The sequence below is a fragment of the Hylobates moloch genome, unplaced genomic scaffold (assembly GCF_009828535.3).
Source record: "Hylobates moloch isolate HMO894 unplaced genomic scaffold, HMol_V3 SCAFFOLD_8, whole genome shotgun sequence".
Classification (NCBI taxonomy): domain Eukaryota; kingdom Metazoa; phylum Chordata; class Mammalia; order Primates; family Hylobatidae; genus Hylobates; species Hylobates moloch.
The window spans coordinates 76,657,490-76,676,393 of NW_026652283.1; the positions used below are offsets into that span (position 1 = coordinate 76,657,490).

At 54.8% G+C, this 18,904-nt stretch overlaps 1 protein-coding gene across 1 annotated transcript; it reads right to left on the reverse strand.

The window, feature by feature from the left end:
- Window positions 1-2,100: 2,100 nt before the first annotated feature.
- Window positions 2,101-18,159, reverse strand: ITIH1 (inter-alpha-trypsin inhibitor heavy chain 1). The gene is made up of 23 exons (XM_032161300.2): window positions 18,106-18,159; window positions 16,489-16,660; window positions 16,204-16,224; window positions 15,708-15,874; window positions 15,123-15,227; window positions 14,576-14,738; window positions 13,792-13,905; window positions 12,196-12,321; window positions 11,994-12,110; window positions 11,126-11,294; window positions 10,912-11,037; window positions 9,788-9,969; window positions 9,031-9,216; window positions 7,826-7,965; window positions 7,161-7,315; window positions 7,058-7,072; window positions 6,649-6,669; window positions 6,194-6,274; window positions 5,913-6,026; window positions 4,400-4,601; window positions 3,318-3,490; window positions 2,610-2,721; window positions 2,101-2,456 (listed from the first exon to the last, which is right to left on the reverse strand). The coding sequence occupies exons 2-23, from the start codon at window positions 16,603-16,605 to the stop codon at window positions 2,327-2,329; spliced, it is 2,736 nt and encodes a 911-aa protein (XP_032017191.1). The 5' UTR covers window positions 16,606-16,660; window positions 18,106-18,159; the 3' UTR covers window positions 2,101-2,326.
- Between the last annotated feature and the right edge of the window lie 745 nt (window positions 18,160-18,904).

The window sequence follows — 18,904 nt, forward strand, 5'->3', positions numbered from 1 at the left end:
ATACCGTCCACACGCTATGGGACCACCGTGGATCGTAATCTCCAGGGAGGGAGAGGGGGGTGATATTACTCCGGGGGGCACCCGCCCCCCTGCGATGTGGATCGTAATATCCAGGGGGGAGACTATGGGACATCCCTGCTCCAAGCTCCAAGCCCCAAGCCCCCTGAGGGCCTGCTTTGTCATCACCTTATGTTGAGGTCGATGTGCTCAGGTCTGCCTGCCCTCTCTGCACCCAGAGCTCCTGGAGACTGGACCATGTCATGTTTCCCTCTGTGCCTCCAGGGCCCAGCCAGGGACTTGGCTGCCCTCAGCCTTTCGGGGAGTCATTGCCCTTAAAGTCTATAGTGAGGCTGGGCTCCAGCTTCCAGGACAACAGGAGCTTTAGAGGCAGGACCTGGTCTCAGTGGGGGCTGGGACCTCCTGAGCCACCTCAGGACCCTGCCAGCCTAGCCCCTTCAGGCCAGCTGTTTAATGCCCACCATACCCATGGCTTCTCTGAGCCAAGCTGACCCTGTGACCCTCCCACTGGGCAGCCCACTACTGAATGGAGTAGACAAGGACGGCTGGCTCCAGGACAACTAACTTATGGGGAGTTCAGCGGCCTCAGCTGAAAGCTCTGGTGCTGACTGGGAGATATGCAGAGAGAGTTATTGGGAGCAGAGGAACCAAGAAGGCAGAAGGCAGATGCCACGGGCCAGCGGAAGCCCTGAGGAGGGTGTGGTCTAATGGCGGAAGAGGCGGCAGCCACAGAGCAATGACGGAGAGTTGCCAAATCAGCCAGGCACTATGGCTCTTGCCTGTAATCCCAGCTCTTGGGGAGGCTGAGGCTGGAGGATCACCTGGGCCCAGGAGTTCGAGGCTGCAGTGAGCACTGTGTTCGTGCCACTGCGCTCCAGTCTGGGTGACAGGGCGAGACCCCCATCTCAAAAAAAAAAAAAAGATTGTAAAGAGAGAGTTTCCAAGCCAGTGAAATGATGGCCAAGCAGCAGATGCTGCCTGTGCTTGGTGTCTGGCTGGGCGGTGCCTGTTTCCCTCAGGCCTCCTGAACCTTTACACCAACCTCACTGGCAGCAGGCACCAAGCTCGGGCCTGATGGAGGCCAAACCAGCAGGTGCTGGCGCCTGGGTGTGGAGAGAGGACCCCTCAGAGCTGCCATGGCCTCATTTCCTGGCTCCTGGGATGTTTTCAGTCCTGTGGCTGCTGGCACTGGGTGGCTGGCGCTGTTGCCCAATGGCTCCTCCTCACGGACCTGCAGCCGCCTGCAGAGCTTCTCCTGTCCTCTCTCATCTGGACCACTGCCCCATCTCCAAGTGCCTGGAGTCTGGGGAGAGGGACAACTCGAAATAGGGATTCTGGAGCTGCTCAAGCGGCCTCAAGGGATGGCTGCGGACTTGGAGGAACCAGAGTCGTCATGCAGACTTTATAATTAGATGGAATCTAAGAGATCTTTGGGTTCACCCCCTTTCCATTCTACAGGAGAGGGAGATGAGGCCCCCATCGGGCAGGCCTTGCCAAGGGTGACCCCGACAGCTGGCAGCTCACAGCTCTTCCTGGAGAACCCCAGGATACCTGGGAAGGTGGGCTGGCCGCCCCACAGCCTGCCGCTAGGGGCTCTGTGTTCATAGGGCCTGGGGCAGCCTTTGAGCTCAGCATTGGTGTTATTGATCCAGGCCCTCAAAACCAGTCCTTGTTCTATCTGGTCCCTTGTGAGCCTCACTTGCAGTGGAAACTGGACAGAAACTAGCAAGAAAAAGCAGAAAGCCTCTGGAAAGCAGTGGGTGGAGGCCTGTGCGCATTCACACACAGAGCTCTCTAAAGTGTGGCTCACCTCCCTGCACCCGTGATGTTGCGTTTTGAATGGGCCCCAAGGCCAAGCCAAGGGAGGGGACCCTGATGGGGTAATTCCAGGCATTCACATGAGGAGATGGTAGGGTGCCACTCCTGGCCCCCTGAAATCACAGCTTCTGGGCAGGGACCGTCTCTGCCTTTGGAAAATACCAGCCTGGCTGTCAGACGTTACAAACCCTTGGCAGGGAAATGGTGTGAGCTTTCTTCCCAGCCTCTGACCTGCTTCTCCTGTCCCTGGGTCTGCTGTAACCCCTAAGTCCATCTGAGGGGCAGCATCTAGGGCTGCCTCCCTGCCATCCTCCCTCCACAAAATCAACCAGCTCGGGGTGGACACGGCCTCTCTTTAATGGAAGTCATAATGTGCTTTGACACAAGGAACCAACTTAGTCAAGGAGGTGCAGCCTCAGCAGCAGGTCAGGATGTCGTCCTCCTTCTCTGCCTTGGCCCCAGGGAAGGACAGGCGTGCTGGCCAGAGGGCTCAGAAGATGTCAGAGACGATATAGTCAGTGTAGGCACCATCGATGAGTCCAGCCCCATTGTTGTGAATGAACCAGCAGGACACCTCGGCCCCATGCCGCGGGTCCTTGCTGTAGTCTTTTTGCAAACCCCTGTGCAGAGACAAGTCAGCTGGGGTCACCCTTCGGACCAGTAGGGCAGCACCTCCCCAGGAAGCTCACCCCACCCATGTGACACCTGGAGGAAGGCCCGGAAGAACTGCAAAGTGGCCAAGGGCAGACGTGCTGGGCAAGCAGCCCACCCACCTGGTGACCATGAGCCGGCGGTTCCTCACCACCATTGTGGCATCTGGCTTTGTGGGGTCGGAGCCTGGGCGGATGTCAGACACTTCAAAACTGATGGGGTGGAAAAATTGCCCTAGAAAGGCACATTGGAGACAGCGGTTACCGTCTCGGGGACTTGCTCCTGCCCTGCACTCAGCAGGTGCTCACTGTGGGGTTAGAGCATTGCTGGACTGCTTTTTTTCCAGAGCTTGACTGTTTCTGCTAACAGTCCCAGCACGAAAAGCTACCTTTGGTTCACTTGCTATGGAGAAGTAGATACATTTCTAGGTGGTTCTACCTCCTGTCTTTTAAAATGGGATCTGTCTGGGGAGAGAGGTTTGAGGGGCAGGTGCCCATAGAGAGCAGTGTCTGTAGAAAGGCCACACAGGAGCAGTGTGGTCAGTGACCCACCCTACTCACAAGGTCCCTGGGAACCCTCTGGGCCTTTCTTTTTGCGATCAGACCTCTGCCCCTCACTTGCTCCCAGGCTCACTTAAGCATTTGTTTCACTGTGTGTTTGCTCACAGCCTCACCAAGACAGCCCCTCAGACGGCTCTGCTCCTTGGAGGCCACACTGGAGGTGGGCCTGTCCTGGTGCCCAGCTATAGAGCTGACTGGTGGCCCCAGGTCCCACATGTCCTCTGGCTTCAACACCCTGCCCCACAGCCCTGCCAGCCTGGCCAGCCGTACCCAGCAGCCCATGCGTCCGGGCTGACATCCGATGACTGTCCAGCACATAGAAGCCCAGGAAGTCCTGGTGGACCGAACTCCCCTTCCACACTCGGTGCAAAACAACCTCAAAGGTGCCGCCATCGTCCACAGACACCACCAGGTTCCTCTTCTTGTTGATGGTCACCACCACCCTGCAGAGCCAGGTGGCCGAGAGGGCAGGTGCGGCTGCACTGCATCCCTCTCCATTCAGCTGCCCTTGTCATCTGGGACCCAACCCTTATGACCACGCCCCCAGCCCATGGCCTTCATCCCCAGATGGCCGGCTATTACCTGTTCCACACCCCTTCCCACATGTTGCTATGGTGCATGGGGCCCTTGCAATGTGCCAGGCCCTGTGCTAAGCCCTCTATGCAAACCGCATCATTCAATTCTCATTCCGAGCCTGTGAAGTCCAAGGCTCAGAGAGGTTAAGTAACTTGCTCAAGGTGGCACAGCTGGTAAGCAGTGTAGCCAGGACTTGGACTTCAGGCTGTCTAGTATCAGAGTCCGTGTTCTGTGACTCCCACTCATCACCTGTGACCTCCACAGCAGACTCTCCCCACCTCTTCCTATAGCTCTGCTGCCCAGCATTGCTCTGGTGCTCAGCAGAGTTTGTTGAATGAATGAATGAATGAATGAATGATGAATGAATTAGTAAAGGAAGGAAAAATCATGAGACAATGCAGACGAAGACATGCCAAATGAGAAGCCCAGAGAAATCTGGAGTTCAGCAGAGGAAGAGAGCAGGAGGGCTGAGGGGAAGAGGTGGCCTCTTTGCTGGGCCTGGGAGGATGAGCTGGCTTTGTTTGGTAGCGACAGGGGCGGCATTCAGAGCTAAGGTGCGGTGGGAGCACAGTTGCCACGCAGCCGGGCCCAGAGGACATATCCAGGAACCAAGGGAAATGGAGGGCTGGGTGGACCATGGAGTCTGACATGTCTGCACAGGCCACATGGGCGTCACCCACAGACATGGCTCAAGGACGAGAGCCCTGCAGACTCAGCAGAGTCCCAGGCCCAGGCCACACCTCCCCCTGCTTCTTGCCCAGGCCCTGGCAGGTTACCCGTCCTGCCGCAGCACAGCTTGGTCCCTCCAGGAAAACACAGGCCCACCAGAGCCGGGGTTCAGCGTAATGTTCTGAGGAGTCACTTCCAGCTGAAAGTCCGTGGCAGGGTTTGCGATTCCCAGCCGCCCGAAGTACGTGCCGTCATGCTGCCCAGGGCTCCTGGCCTTGTTGCCAATGAGCTGCCCATTCACTGAGAAGCCTGCAATGGAGCAAGAGGGCATCCGGGTTGGGAAGGGGCCTGCCTGCCTTTGCTCAGCAGGATCGTGCCTCCTTCCTAAGAGGCCCCTACGCCCTGCCTGTGCCACTCTGTCTTTGAGAGTCTCCTGCCTCAGGGTCTGCAGGTCTGGTCCCGCACACAGCACCACCTCCCCTTCCTCTCCACCCCTCCTGCCATGCCAAATATCCCATACTCAGCTCTCGGTTCTGGGTCCTAACGGAGGTCGTGCCTCCCCGAGGACCGGACCCAGCCTGCTCCTTCTCTGTGGCCCCAGCCCCTCACACAGGGACAGGCTCCCATCGTGCTGGAAATGCATTGTGGGACCTCTTCACAGAGGTCTCCGCTGACCTGGACAGCCACAAAGCCCCCTCCCCACCCTCACTCTGCCAACCCAGCACGTCTCATGCTCTGAAATGATCATCTCAGAATGTGTTCACCTGTTTGTCTTCCCCTTCCCTAAACTCTATGAAAGCCAGGACTATCTTGGCTCCCACTGCATTCCCAGCCCCTTGCCGGTGCACAACAAACACTTGCAGATGAACTAACTGGACAGGGAGGGAGGGAGACAGGAGGGAGCAGGGGTGAGAGAAGGAGAGGGAGCTGTTCCCCATCATCAAGGCACTGCTGGGAGAGAGGTGCTCTGCTCAGCCATGCTTTGTGGGGAAGGTGGGGCAGGACCGTGACACATTTGCAGGACCTAGTATGAAATAAAAAGGAAGGACCCCTTGTTTAAAAAGCATTAAGGGTTTCAAGGTGGCAACGGAAGAGCATTAAACTGGCTGGGCACGGTGGCTCACGCCTGTAATCCCAGCACTTTAGAGGCCGAGGTGGGCGGATCACCTGAGGTCAGGAGTTTGAGACAAACCAGGCCAACATGGTGAAACCCCATCTCTACTAAAAATACAAAAATAAGCCAGTCATGCTGGCATGCCCCTGTAGTCCCAGCTACTTGGGAGGCTGAGGCAGGAGAATCACTTGAACCCAGGAGGCAGAGGTTGCAGGGAGCTGAGATAACGCCACTGTACTCCAGCCTGGGCAACAGAGCAAGACTCTGTCTCAGAAAAAAAAAAAAAAAAGCCCCTGTGTGCTTACCCCAGTCACATGCCGACGAAGCTGGCCCTGTGTAGGTGCAGCCAGGAGGATGGGGTGGGAAGGCAGCGGGCAGAGCCCAGACAGGTGGATGGTGCCCAGGCAGAGGGCAGTGAGGGCCTTGGTCATAGTCCTGTTTGTGGCTGAATGTTGAGGGCAGAGGAGCCCTGGCCCTGTCTGGCAGAGGCATGATGCCCACCATACCTGTGTCGGGGTCCTGTACCAGGCTCAGGATAACACCAGGCTCCTCGTTGATGTTGAAGCACAGGGTGTCCTCTTTCTGGGGCACGTGGATGATGAAGTGAGGGTCCGTGTCCACTGGGGGCACAGCATGGAATTCGTTAGATTGGACATCGGGCAGATGGGGCCGGCCAGGGGCTGGGGTTCAGCTAGGCAGGTCCCAGAGAGAGACAGAGAGAGAGAGAGACAGCCAGGCAGGGTGGGTCCCAAACCGGGGTGTCCCTCAGACCCTTCCAAGGACTCACCGCCGGTCACTCGGTCTGGCAGCCACTGGGTATTGGAGCTGGAATGAGTAGGAGAAGGCTGCAAGGCTGACAGCATGAACGCTGATGGGAGGGGGAGTGGCATTTAGAAGCGGGGCAGCCAGGCCTTCCCTGGAGCTGCTGATCCCTCTGATGACTCTTTCCTCACTGGTGGGGCTGGCCTGAGGCCACCAAGCAGGGATGTCCACTCAAATCACATGCCCTTGATTGGCTCTTGGGACACGGGGACAGAAGCTTGGCCTGGCAAGTTCAGCTGGCCCCCTCTCTGTCTCTTCCCCCAGGGACCTCAGGTTGGGGAGGCCAGGCTGTTCAGGGGTCTGTTCTAAAGATTCCCAGTGACAAGCAGTGAAGACAGCTAGAATGGAGGAAGAAAGCCAACGGGGTTGGCTAATCAAGGAGGGGTAGAGATGTGAATGGCCAGGATGGCTGCCACTTACTCCTTCTGGGTCCCAGCATCTCTGTAGAAGACAAGGACATATTATAGAAGACAGTGTCACCCACGGTGCCCCACATGAAAGGCATGCAGCTCTGTCCACAACAGGCCTGGGCCCAGCCCTCCCTCTGGGGGTCTCAGCCCTCCCCTGGGGTCCCGCCTCCTCACAGACATACGCTCACACCAAGAGAGGACCAGTGGAGGCTGCTGGGGGTTCAGCCTGCATAAAAGCTCACAAAGCGCGGGAGGGAGTTCGCATGATGTGCAGAAAGGTGGCTCAAGGGACGGAAGAACGGGAAAGAGTGGAGTCAGGGAAGACGGGGGATGGGGAGCTGCGAGCCTGGGGCCGGAGCACCTGCCACCTGCCCAGCTACCGAAGCCCAGAGCTGAAACTAATGCAATTTAAAACTCACCCAAAGGCGGAGAATCTGGAAGGGAGGGAAAGAGAAAAGAATTAAAGCCCCAGAGGTTTTTTGCCCATGGCCTCCCCCCTCTGTAGACCTCTGCAGCCTATACCCTCTGAGGGCTTGTCGATGGTGGGCTTCAGGCCGTCCTGGTCCACCATGCCCCTGATGCTCATGGAGGTCAACGGGGTCACAAACCCATAGTCCAGCGACATCCGCAGGGCCTGGGATGAAAGGTTGGCCCTCTCCTCCCCGTCCACCTTCATCCTGCATTCAAGACAGAGGCTGGCTCCAAGCCCCGACTTGCACGGCCCTCATCCTTTCACCTATCCATTCATTCATTCACTCATTCATTCATTCATTCATTCATTCGACACGTAAGTATTAAGCCCCCATGCTGTCCTGTGCAGTGGCTACATCCTCAGGGGCCTCCAGGTTTAATGATCTCTTACAGAGATCACTTGGAGATTTGGTGGGGTTGAGGGGCATGCCTCAGAGATACGCAGAGACGTTAACAGCTGTGAGATCCGGGTCAAGAGGTCTAACCTCGCTGGGCCTCTGTGTGCTGAGTGTGGGTAAATAGCAGGCTGCCTTGTGCCCTGGTGGGCCTGCCCGGACTGTTGACTAACTGGTTGATATTAACTCAGTGAGCAAAGCAGAAGAGGAAAGTAAATCTGACCTACCTGCCCCAGAACCACCCTTCCTCTGCTCACCTCCAAGGGGTGGGGGGACTCTGGGGTGGGCAGTGCCCACCTGGGGCAGCTGCAGGCGCCCTACCGCTTGGCCAGCAGCTCCTGGATGGTGAGGTAGGCCCAGAGGCGCTCGATGTGGTTCTCCAGCATGTGGCCACGCTCTTGGAGCAGTTTCTTCATCTCCTCCTCATCCACTAGGCAGGTTGTACTGAATTCTTGTCCCTCCTGAGAGTTGAGGTACAGAGAGGCACTGTGCACCATGATGAGCACAGCCCCTGGCTGGTGCTCGGGGCTCTGAAGGGCCCATTTCATCTGGTATCTGCAGCTTCATCCTCAGCATCACCTGCTTCCCTGAGCCTGTTCGCCTCATCCTATTTGTTCATTCTTGCCAAGCACCCTCTGCGAGCCAGGCTTGGCCTGGACCCTAGGGATCCCATGGAATGGGAGAACCAGGCCCTGCCTTGTGGAGTTTCTCTGGGGGAGGCCAATAAGCACCCGGCTGTTTCCACTATGACCCACTCCAAATGCCCACCAAATTCTAGGTGGGCTGCACTATTCAACTTGCCATGGCACACAAATGTGCCTCCTCCATCCAGCTACATTAACCGGGGCACCACTTCCCAAGGGCATCTTATCCACCAGCTGCTGCCTACGGGTATTATATGGATTATTTCATTTACTCCACACAATGCTCTGGTGCAGTATGGTACAGAAAAGGAAACTGAGGCCTAGAGAACTGGACCCCTTGCCCAAGGATGCCCAGCTGGTCAGGATGGAGCCAAGGTCCAGCTCAACTCTCCTTACTCAAAGCCTGAGTTCTGAACTTCGACCACACTTAGGGTGTTGTCTGTGTCCTGGAGGGTAGGGTCCAGGTCTCACATGCCTGTCCCCACCACACACAGGTGCACATACACGCATGCACTGCACCATGGCACAAAGCCTGGCACACAGTAGGTGTTCAGGAAATGGTTATCAAATGAGAAGGGAGAGGTTGGTCTCTTGCTCTCTTGCACCTTGGGATGAATGATGCGAAAAATAACAATTGGTCACTGGGGGCCAAGGGACAGCAACTGATCAAGGCCATATTGGCTCCATTCCAGCCAATCCAGCCCCCCAGGATGCCTGTGTGGAGGGATGTTCAGGCCTGGGGTGTATGTGGCATGGTGGGGATGAGGGTACTACTCTGGGGAAAGAGAGGCCTCTGGGGGTCGTCAGGAATGGGCAACAGTGTGGGTTTGGGGCCTCTAGGGTGCTGCCTGGCCTCTCCACCCTCCATGGCCCACCATTTACCCCATGGGCCTGCACATCAGCCTTGAAGCTGCTCTGTTTGTTGTCAGCAATGCGCCCGGCCACCACAATCTCTGAGCCTTCGTAGTACTGTTTATGGCGGTTCTGGGTCAGGGCCAAGACAGCATCCTGGGGGTACTGCAAATCCACATCCACCAGCAGGGGTTTGGCTACCTGGCTGTAGAAACCCTGCAGGGATAGAGGATGCAGCCTTAGAGCTGAGCACCCTGGGCCCCTGATGGGAAGCCTGCCCACAGAGTGGAGTGTTGGGAATTCCCAAGTTAGAGAAGGAATCTGAGGGTCCGAGAGGTCAAGTAGCTGGCTCAAGGTCATGATGCTGATTTTTTTTTTTTTTTTTTTTTTGAGACAGAGTCTCTCTGTGTTGCCCAAGCTGGAGTGCAGTGGCACAATCTCAGCTCATCACAACCTCCACCTCCTGGGCTCAAGCGATTCTCCTGCCTCAGCCTCCCAGGTAGCTGAGATTACAGGCACCCACCACCACACCCGGCTAATTTTTGTATCTTTAGTAGAGACGGGGTTTCACTATGTTGGCCAAGCTGGTCTCGAACTCCCGATCCACCCACCTTGGCCTCCCAAAGTGCTGGGATTACAGGCTTGAGCCACCATGCCTGGCCCATGCAGCTGATTTGAACTCTATGCCAGAGCTTTATCTGCTCCTCTAGGCTGATGGGCAAACGGCCACCAAGGCTGGGCTCCCTATGGCATGCCATTGGAGGTACAGGGGGTTGTGAGGGGAGACCTGCAGCTGCTGGGTGGCGTCACGGTCCTCGTAGATTCTCTGGGCCCGTCCGTTGTTCTCCATGGACATGACCTCCAGAAAGTTAAAGTCCACATTGTGGCCGAAACCCAGGTTGTAGAGCGGGAACCTGCCCCGGATGGCGCTGCGGACGTTCTTGAGGATTTGGGAACGGTCCGTCACCCCTGCAGCCACACACCTGGGTAGTGACGGGATGCTGGCCCACAGGCATGTGGGGCACGAGGGGGCTCTGGGGAACACTCCCTGGGGCTCAAGCCTTCCATCTCAGAGCATCTCCAGGCTCCTGGGCGTCCTGAGGCATCGCCTCCTCCTGGCTCTCCTGAGAGACTGCAGCAGCTACCAACGGCTCCTCACAGACCCCGCCCATCTAGGTGGGTCCATCACCAGCAGGTCCGATTCTGCTCGAAACCCTGCCATGGCTCCTTTGCCATGGACTGCGAGACCCTGCTGACCTTCCCACCCTTGTTTCACCCCATTCTGCGCATGCCCACGGTTCCCGGGCAGGCCCTGCCAGTGCACACACCCTTTTTATGACTTAAGCTGCCTCTTCTGCCTGGGATCCCTTCCTACCACTCTCTCCTCTTTCTAGACTGAGCTCAGGAGTCACCTCCTCCAGGAGGCCTTCCTGGACATCATCCTGGGTGAGGTGTCCTTTGTCTATGGTTCCACAGCCCCAAGCACCTTGTTCTTTCAGGGCCCTCAGTATCTACTCCTGGATCTGCTTCCCACAGTAGGTCCTGGGCTCTTTGAGGGCAGAGATACGTCTTGTTCCCTTTGTATTTCAGTCCCTAGCCCCTTCCTTAGCATACAGTAAGTGATAAATAAATAGGTCATTAAACTGTAAACAGAAGCATGGAATCCTGCCCATCTTCCAGGGACTCGTACAGACCTGTGTCATTTAGAAACGTCTCCAATTTCTCGACTCACAGGACAGAGGTACACCATGGAGCTCCCGCAGACTTTGTGGTCTGAATTGTGTTTTTAGACCAGTTCTTGACTTTGCCCTGAGCTTTTCTGCCCCCAATGGTTGGGTTTCCAACTTCAGCTTGCACGTCTCAGGTGACAAGGAGATCACCACCTCCTAAGGCAGCCTCCAAAGTGCTTACCCTCTGTGGGATCGCCATCTGTCAACATGATGAGAATTGCGGCATGGTTGCTGAGTTCTGGGAGGCTTTCCTGAACTTGGTTCAAGATCTCAATTCCCCGGAGCAAACCTCCATTCAGGTTTGTGGCTGCAAAGAAGAGAAAGCAGACCAGTGTATGCCCTCATTCTGAGGGGACGGAGGTGACATCAAGGTGGCCTGAGACCCCCACCCTTACCCTCATCCAGGGAAAAGCCCCGCACAAAGCCTTGAGCTGCTTGTAGGTTGGCCTCAGATGCTTGCACCAGCGAGCCCTTCCACGATTGTACTCGAGTCCCAAAAAGAACCAGGTCAAAGTAGTCCCCTGGGAGCATGTCCCCCAGAATTTTAAGGAGTGCCTCCTTGGTCTGCAAGGACAGAACAGTCAGTAGACAGACAGGGCCCCAGGGTGGCCCCAGGACAGCACCTTCCAACTCCAGATACCCGTTTCAGAGATCCACAGGGTGGACAAGCAGGAGATAGGACAACCAGGTGGCCCCCAGACAGGAGCATCCTGCCGGGCCTTGGGGTGGATGAGTGGGGGTGGAGAAGGCAAAGGAACCCACCATGGGAAAAGACATAATCACGAGTTCGGGAGGGGCAGGATTAAGAGAAAGGACCCCAGGAGCTGTGCTTCTAGAATACTCCTTGTCCAGCCATGTCTACACTGCACCATGGACAGGGCACTCCAAACCCTATGGGCGGAGAGCTATTCCCTGCTATAAGATGCCTCCCCACGGACCACCGTAATTACCCCCGGCACTTGTAGTGCACCGGTTTCCTCTTCTAAGCACTTCCCCCAGGGGGTAACTCCATGACCCTGTGGACACCATTGTCATTCCCATTTTTTGCCATTGAGGAGAGGTGAATGCACTTCCTCACGACTGCACAGTGAGGAAGTGATGCTGATTCCAGAGATGCTAACCACTGGGATTTCCTGTTAAATCACCCTGCCTCTGACCAGGAGGATAAATCCCAAACCAGACTCTGGCAGCAAAACTGGCATGTGGTGAGTGATGGGGCTGTGGAAGCTTCTGCTGGATGAGCTGTTTTAAGCTGCAGCCCACCTGCTTCACTTTCTGGCCTCTCATGGAGCCACTGATGTCAATCACAAAAACCACGTTCTTGTTCATGTTTGTCAGGTTTTGGGGGGCGAAGAAGTGGGCAAAGTGGTTATTGGCTACCTGAAACAGAGGAGAACGAGTGAGGCCACTCTCACAGCACCCCTTGCCCATCCTCTGGGTGCTGAGCCAGAAGCTCAGGGCTCACCAGGAGGTCGCAGATCTTGTCTCGACTGACATCGTAGGTCACCTTGAAATGCCCGTTCAGTAAGGATGTAGAGCATGTGGGGCAGGACTGCTGCTGGCTCACAGTGGGACGGAACAGCACGTGACCCTGGAACCGTCGAGAGTGTGAGCTATTACTGGTTTGTGTAACCACAAACAGGATGTTTGCAAAGACAACATAAGAAGGCATGCATGTGTGTGCGTGTGTGTGTGTGTGTGTGTGTGTGTGTGTGTTTGCACGGACAGAGAAACGAGTTCAGTGGGCCACTCACTCACCTAGCTGCTGAGAGCACACACCTGTAGGTGGTGGGAGAGATGACCCATTCCCTTGCTTATATGCTTCTGAATCATTGAGATTTTCTACAATGAACATCATCACTTTGGGTATATAAATAATAACAAAATAATAGCAATGTGATACATCTGTCAACTCAAACTGTTGAGTGAAAAAGCAGCACTACAATACTGTGGTGGGAAATAAAAGCTGCCCAGGTTGACAAAGAACAGAGACTGGAAGGAAGGGTCCAGAATGGAAGCTGAGGTCTGGTTGGAGTTGGTGATGTGCTTGGGGAAGCTAGTGACGGTTTTTATTCAATACTTTCTATATTCCTGGACTTCATACATTTTTCTATAAAGAAATTTTTGTTTGTTATAAAAGTAAGATAAGCTCATCAAAAAGAAGCAGAAGCAAAAGGAAGAAGCAGCAGCAGAAAAGAAGAAGAGGAGGAGGAATAAGGAGGAGGAGGAGGAGAAGGAGAAGGAGAAAAGAAGAGGAGAAGAAGGAGGAGGAGGAAGAGGAGAGAAAGGATGGAAGATAAAATAGAACCTTGAAAAATTCTTGGGAAGACAAGGACCCATCCCTTTGTTCCCCCACAGAAAGCAAGCATGTTTGCTAACACTGTTGAGGTGTCATATTTAGTTTAAAAAGAAACCCCTCCAAACTGTAAGAAGTACTTCTTTTAAATGAATTGTGGTGCAGGCTCTACATAAGTGGGAACTAAAGGATTTGTTCTCGGCTCGGGTTGGGGGCAAGTCAGGAAGCAGGGCACTGCCCATCCATACACCACTCTCCTCCAGGAACCTAGGGTGGGGGTGAGCCAGGGGCTTCTGGGATTCCTGCAAACAGTGGCAAGCAACAAGTCGCTGGGTAGGCCAAAGGTCTTTCCAAACTTATGTTTCCAAGAAACCTGAAGCTTGGAGTCCTAACCACACCAGCATATGAGGTTTACTTATGTGCTGGATATTTCCCTGAATGCTCTCCCACGGGCATGAGGCAGGCAATGAGGGCACTGAGGCTCAAGCAAGCCAGCAACTCACCCTGGACCATGCAGCCCATGTGTGGTGGAGCTGGAGCTGCCTCCTTCCCCACCTCAGCATGCAGGCTTTTGCTAAATTGCTCTGACAACCAGGATTGCTGAGTTCTCCTAGGCACCAATCACATGACACCAGCTTCTCTCATCCTAAGGGCAGACCACGGCCCCTGCCTGGTTTCTGGGCTAAGGCTGGACATTCCATAAGGGGTGGGCAGGCTGAGAAGTCCCCAAAGGGCCCACCACCACCCCCTTGCTATCCTATGTACCTTTTTTCCTGAGAAGGACTTCTTGATAGTTTGGGCTGCCAGTTCCTTGGGCAGGAAAGAGGCCTGGGCATCCAGCTTGCTGATCCCCTGGGGCTCGAAGATGTCCACATCGATCTGCATCATTGAAGCAAATTATTTTTTTAAAAAAAAGATGGGATCTTGCTTTGTTGCCCAGGCTGGCCTCAAACTCCTGGGCTCAAGCCATCCTCCTGCCTCAGCCTCCCATGTAACTGGGATTATGGGCTCACACCACACTGAAGCAAATTCTCTACCAGGGCTCCCACTCACAGAGTCTCAACCAAGAGCCAGCATGTGTCCTGGCCACCTACTGTGTGCAGCACCCACCCAGCCCTGATCACAGGGCCTGGTGCTCAGTAGGCACTCCAGAAATACTGACCAAATGAAGGTGTACATGCCTGCATCCCTCAACTCAGCCACCACTTAGGTGCCAGCAATAATTCCAGGCCCTCAGGCTGCACGGGACTTTCTAGTTTACAAAATTACCTGGACATTCAGTACTTCTCGTGATCCCTGTGGCGGTCCTGGGACCAATAGAAATCCCCCATTTAGCAGATGAGCAAACTGAAGCTCAGAGATAAAGAGGAAGTTAGAGAGTTCAGGGAGTTCCCTGCCCAAGAAGAGCACATCAGAGCTCACCCTGAGGAGTTAGTCCCCATCTCTGTGTTCTCAGGCCTGGATGACACATGGTGGGTGCTCAACCAGTGTTGGGAGCCATGGTGACAGAGAGAGGGGCAGGAGCCCTGCCGTGGGACCTGTGATCTACCTCAAAATGATGCACCAGCTGCTTGGGCTTGACTTTGATGACAATTTCATACTGCATATGGTTTCTCTTCAGCACTTCCTCATAAGTCAGCTGAAACGTGACCTTGCTCTGGGGATTGACGGTGAGGTGGATGGTGAATTGCTCCATAGTTCTTCCCGAGGCCCTGGATGTGCCACAGAGGCAACAGCAGACAGACAGAGGGTAAATGACATGTGGGTCCTTGTCACCTAACATGTGGCCCTCAGAATTTATTTCTCTTAGATGAGTGTTGCTCCCAGGTTTCCTTGGACCTCACAAATGTGTCAGCTGGCTGGTCAGGGTCAGGGCCCAAGATGGGGGGGCCCACTTCTCCCAGTGGCAGATCTGGGAAAAGGGCAACTGCACAGCAGCCTGTTCAGTGCACTGTGCTGGCGTCTGGGTTTGGGCAGTTTGCTTACCCTTCCATCATCCTGGGCTGTTCTCCACTAAAGCCACCTTGCAGCCGTCAGATGTGTCCTGGCTGGGGAGGGCCACCCTAGAGATGAGACCAGCAGGGCCCAGAACTCACCTGACAAGGCCGGCATTCTCTCCTGAGATAGCCGCTTTCCGGTACTGCTTCCATGCAGTCACCTTGTCCTTTATGTCTCCGATAAATGCGTTTCCATCTGCCGTACTGCAGGGAGGGAAGGACACCCTCAGGAAAGATGAGCCTCCTGACCACACAGGTCCTGAGAGGGCCTGCCCATGTGAGCCCTTGGATAAGGACGTCTCCTGACCAGCCTCAGGGGTCCATGGGCAATGAGGTGAGCAGCCCAGGTCAGAGGCCAGCAAGAAGCCTCAGACTCTGGCCTTGGCTCCTTGGGTTCTAGCCTGAAACATGCTGTCATGGGCCCCAGTTTGCCTCCAAGATAGGAGCCAAGCAAAGACCTAAAGGGCTTCTTCCTCCCTTCAAAGCCAGGGCTGGTCTGTGGCCCTTCTAGAATGAGGAGATGCTCTGCGCTATCTGGCCACTCTGCTCTGCGCTATCTGGCCACTCTGCTCTGCGCTATCTGGCCACTCTGCTCTGCGCTATCTGGCCACTCTGATCCTTGTTAAGCTGGGACTAGTAAGAGGCACCCCTGGGAGAGGGCATGGGAGTTGGGCAGGCACGCACATGGCAAAGTCACTGATGAATGCTGTCTTGGGGATTTCCACGTCGAAGGCCACTTCCCTGGCTTCCTTGGCGGTGTTGACCACTTGGCTGGTGACAACATAGTGGGCGAAGCGAGAGGTGACTTTGCAGTTGACTTTCAAACTCCGGATGAACACACCATCGACAGCCTAAAGTGAGACATGAAGGAGCTGTGGCCTGAGACAGGGCCTCTGTCAGCGAGGGACTTCCTGTGGTACGGGGGCTTGGCACTCAGCTCCAGTGCATGGTGCCCAGATGCCGGAAGAACAGACCAGACCTCCCAGGAAGACCCCTGCTCTCTGGCTGAGACTGTGCTGTGGGGCATGAGGTGAGATGGGAACAAGTCCCCATTTCTAGGACCCTGGAGAGTACCCCCTGCCTACGGCCCTGATAGAGGGGTCCACCCCTGACGGGTGGGGGAAAGCAAGCCTGTAAAAAGGGCTCTGTCACAGACCCCTTTGCCAGGACTCTTACTCACGGTGTCCACAGCCTGTCGCTTCTGCAAAACAAAATCAGGGTCAAGTGTGAGAGGAAAACTCAGGGGACCACCGGCCTGCCACTTCAGGGGTAGGAGTGGAACACAGCCTGTGTCCTCTGCCCCTTCGCTTCACCTCCTTCGTGATGCTGGGAGGTCACCTCTCCACTCAGAAGTGGTGGAGGTGGTGGGGGTGACCCTGGCCCCTGGAGTGGGGGTCTTGTGTCCCGCCCGGGGCCTCATCCAGGTTCAGCTGCCTATTTCTGCCCTGTGGGCTTAGCCACATACCTCGCTGCTCTTGGACCTGCCTGTAGCCGAGCCCAGGGCAGGCATGGCCTGCAGGACGAGGAGAGATACCAGGTACATGCACAACAGCAGCCCCCGAGGCCCCATGGCACCGTCCATGCTCTAAGACTCCCGCTGCCCTGTCACCTCAGTCAGACCAGTAATCAATACAGTGCTGGATAAACATGGATTAAACATTAGACAAGGTGCAGGCAAATATTAATGACAAAAACCGCAATGACTTTTGCATCAACCTAACACATTTTGAGGAATCAAAATTTGGCAGTGGAAGCTTTTTGCCTGCGGGGGGTGGGTTCCCAGCTCTGGGCGGTGTAAACTACTGATGGGGCTCCAGACCGTGTCCCTCTGTGTAGAACTGCGCTTAGCCTATGTGAACTGTGAGGACCCCCAGATGGCTCATCTCATCCTCAGGCTGGCACAGGGCAGCACCAGTGACACGGTGACATGTGGCAAGAAGCAACAGTTAAAAATGGGTTTCTAAACTTCATTAGACTTTACTTTTTTTTTTTTTTTTGAGATGGAGTTTTGGTCTTGAGTGCTAGAGTGCAATGGCAAGATCTTGGCTCACTGCAACCTCCGCCTCCTGGGTTCAAGAGATTCTCCTGCCTCAGCCTCCCGAGTAGCTGGGATTACAGGTGCACACCACCGTGACCAGCTAATTTTTGTGTTTTTAGTAAAGACAGGGTTTCGCCACATTGGCCATGCTGGTCTCGAACTCCTGACCTCAGGTGATCTGCCCGCCTCAGCCTCCCAAGGTGCTGGGATTACAGGAGTGATCCACCGGGCCCGGCCAGGCTTTACTTTCAAAATTCTCTCTCTTTTTTTTTTAAGACAGGGTCTCCCTCTGTCGCACAGGCTGGAGTACAGTGGTGCGATCTCGGCTCACTGCAGCCTCGACCTCCTGGACTCAACTGATCTTCCCACCTCAGCCTTCTGAGTAACTGGAACCACAGGAATGTGGCACCACACCCAGCTGATTATTTTTATTTTTTTGTTGAAACAGGGTTTCAGTCGGGCGAGGTGGCTCATGCCTGTAATCTCAGCACTTTGGGAGGCTGAGGGAGGCAGCTCACTTGAGGCCAGAAGTTCCAGCCCAGCCCGGGCAACATGGTGAAACCCCATCTCTACCAAAAGTACAAAAATTAGCCAGGCATGGTGGCATGCGACTGTGGTTCCAGCTACTCAGGAGGCTGAAGCAGGAGAATAGCTTGAGCCCGGGAAGTGGTGGTTGCAGTGAGGCGAGATTGTGCCTCTGCAGTCTAGCCTGGGTGACAGAGCGAGACTGTCTCCAAAAAGAAAGAAAGAAAAGAAAAGGAGAGAGTGAGAGAAAGAAAGAAAGAAAAGAAAGAAAGAAAGAAAGAAGAAAGAAAGAAAGAAAGAAAGAAGAAAGAAAGAAAGAAAGAAAGAAAGAAAGAAAGAAAGAAAGAAAGGAGGGAGGGAGGGAAGGAGGGAAAGAGGGTCTCACTTTGTTGCCCAGACTGTTTCAAAATTCTTTCAGCATCAACACACTTTTCAGTCATGCTTTGGCCAGGGAGGCAGACATGGTGGCTTAGAAATTGTGTGACATCCAGCCATGCTGGTGATTCTCACAGTGCTAACCTGGTATTAGCTCTGTCAGAGACAGTCTGGACGGTCGGGGTGAGGCATGATGGGAGATCCACGCTTTAGGCCAGTTGCTTCACCTCTCTGGAGGTTCTTACCCAGATCTAGAAAGAACAGAAGTGAGCTTCCTCATTCCTGCACCTGGGCAGGGAGGCCTGGCAGATAAAGGGGAGCTGAAGATGAATGACATGTTTTCATAATCGAGGACTCATTTGTGTTATGCATTCCTCTAAACCCTTTATTGTCTAATTTTATCCTTGAAACAATCCTGGGACACTGGCCCCATACCAAGCGACAGAACAGGGATTCAAACCAGGTCTCTCAGGCTCTGAAGCCCAAGCCCATCATGTAATGACAGAGAAGCAGACTTGAAGATCCTAGAGATAGGAGTTCCCAGAGACCCATCTTGCACCTGCAGTTTCTTATTTTTTTATGGTCAAACCCACCCTGTTCCCCAAAAACCACAGCATACTGGGCAGACAGGGCCCCTGGCCAGTCCAGTCTGTGACCTGGGCTGGGATATGCTGGCTGCTGTGACCCTGATAAGAGGAGGGGGCCCAGAGCCCTCACTGATCTCTGTTTGCTTGTCCTGGACTTTATCTCACAGAGCAGCTTCTGGGAAGAGTTTATTGTCCTTAGGCCAGGGTCACCTTCTGGCCTGTCTTCTGGCCTTTGTGGAAGAGAAGCTGGATCTACATGACACTGTACATTTGAAGTTCTGCTTATTTCCTGCACCAGTATCGACCGAGCCCTGCAGTGTGTTGGGCACAATGCCAGGCACTGGGACGCCGCCATA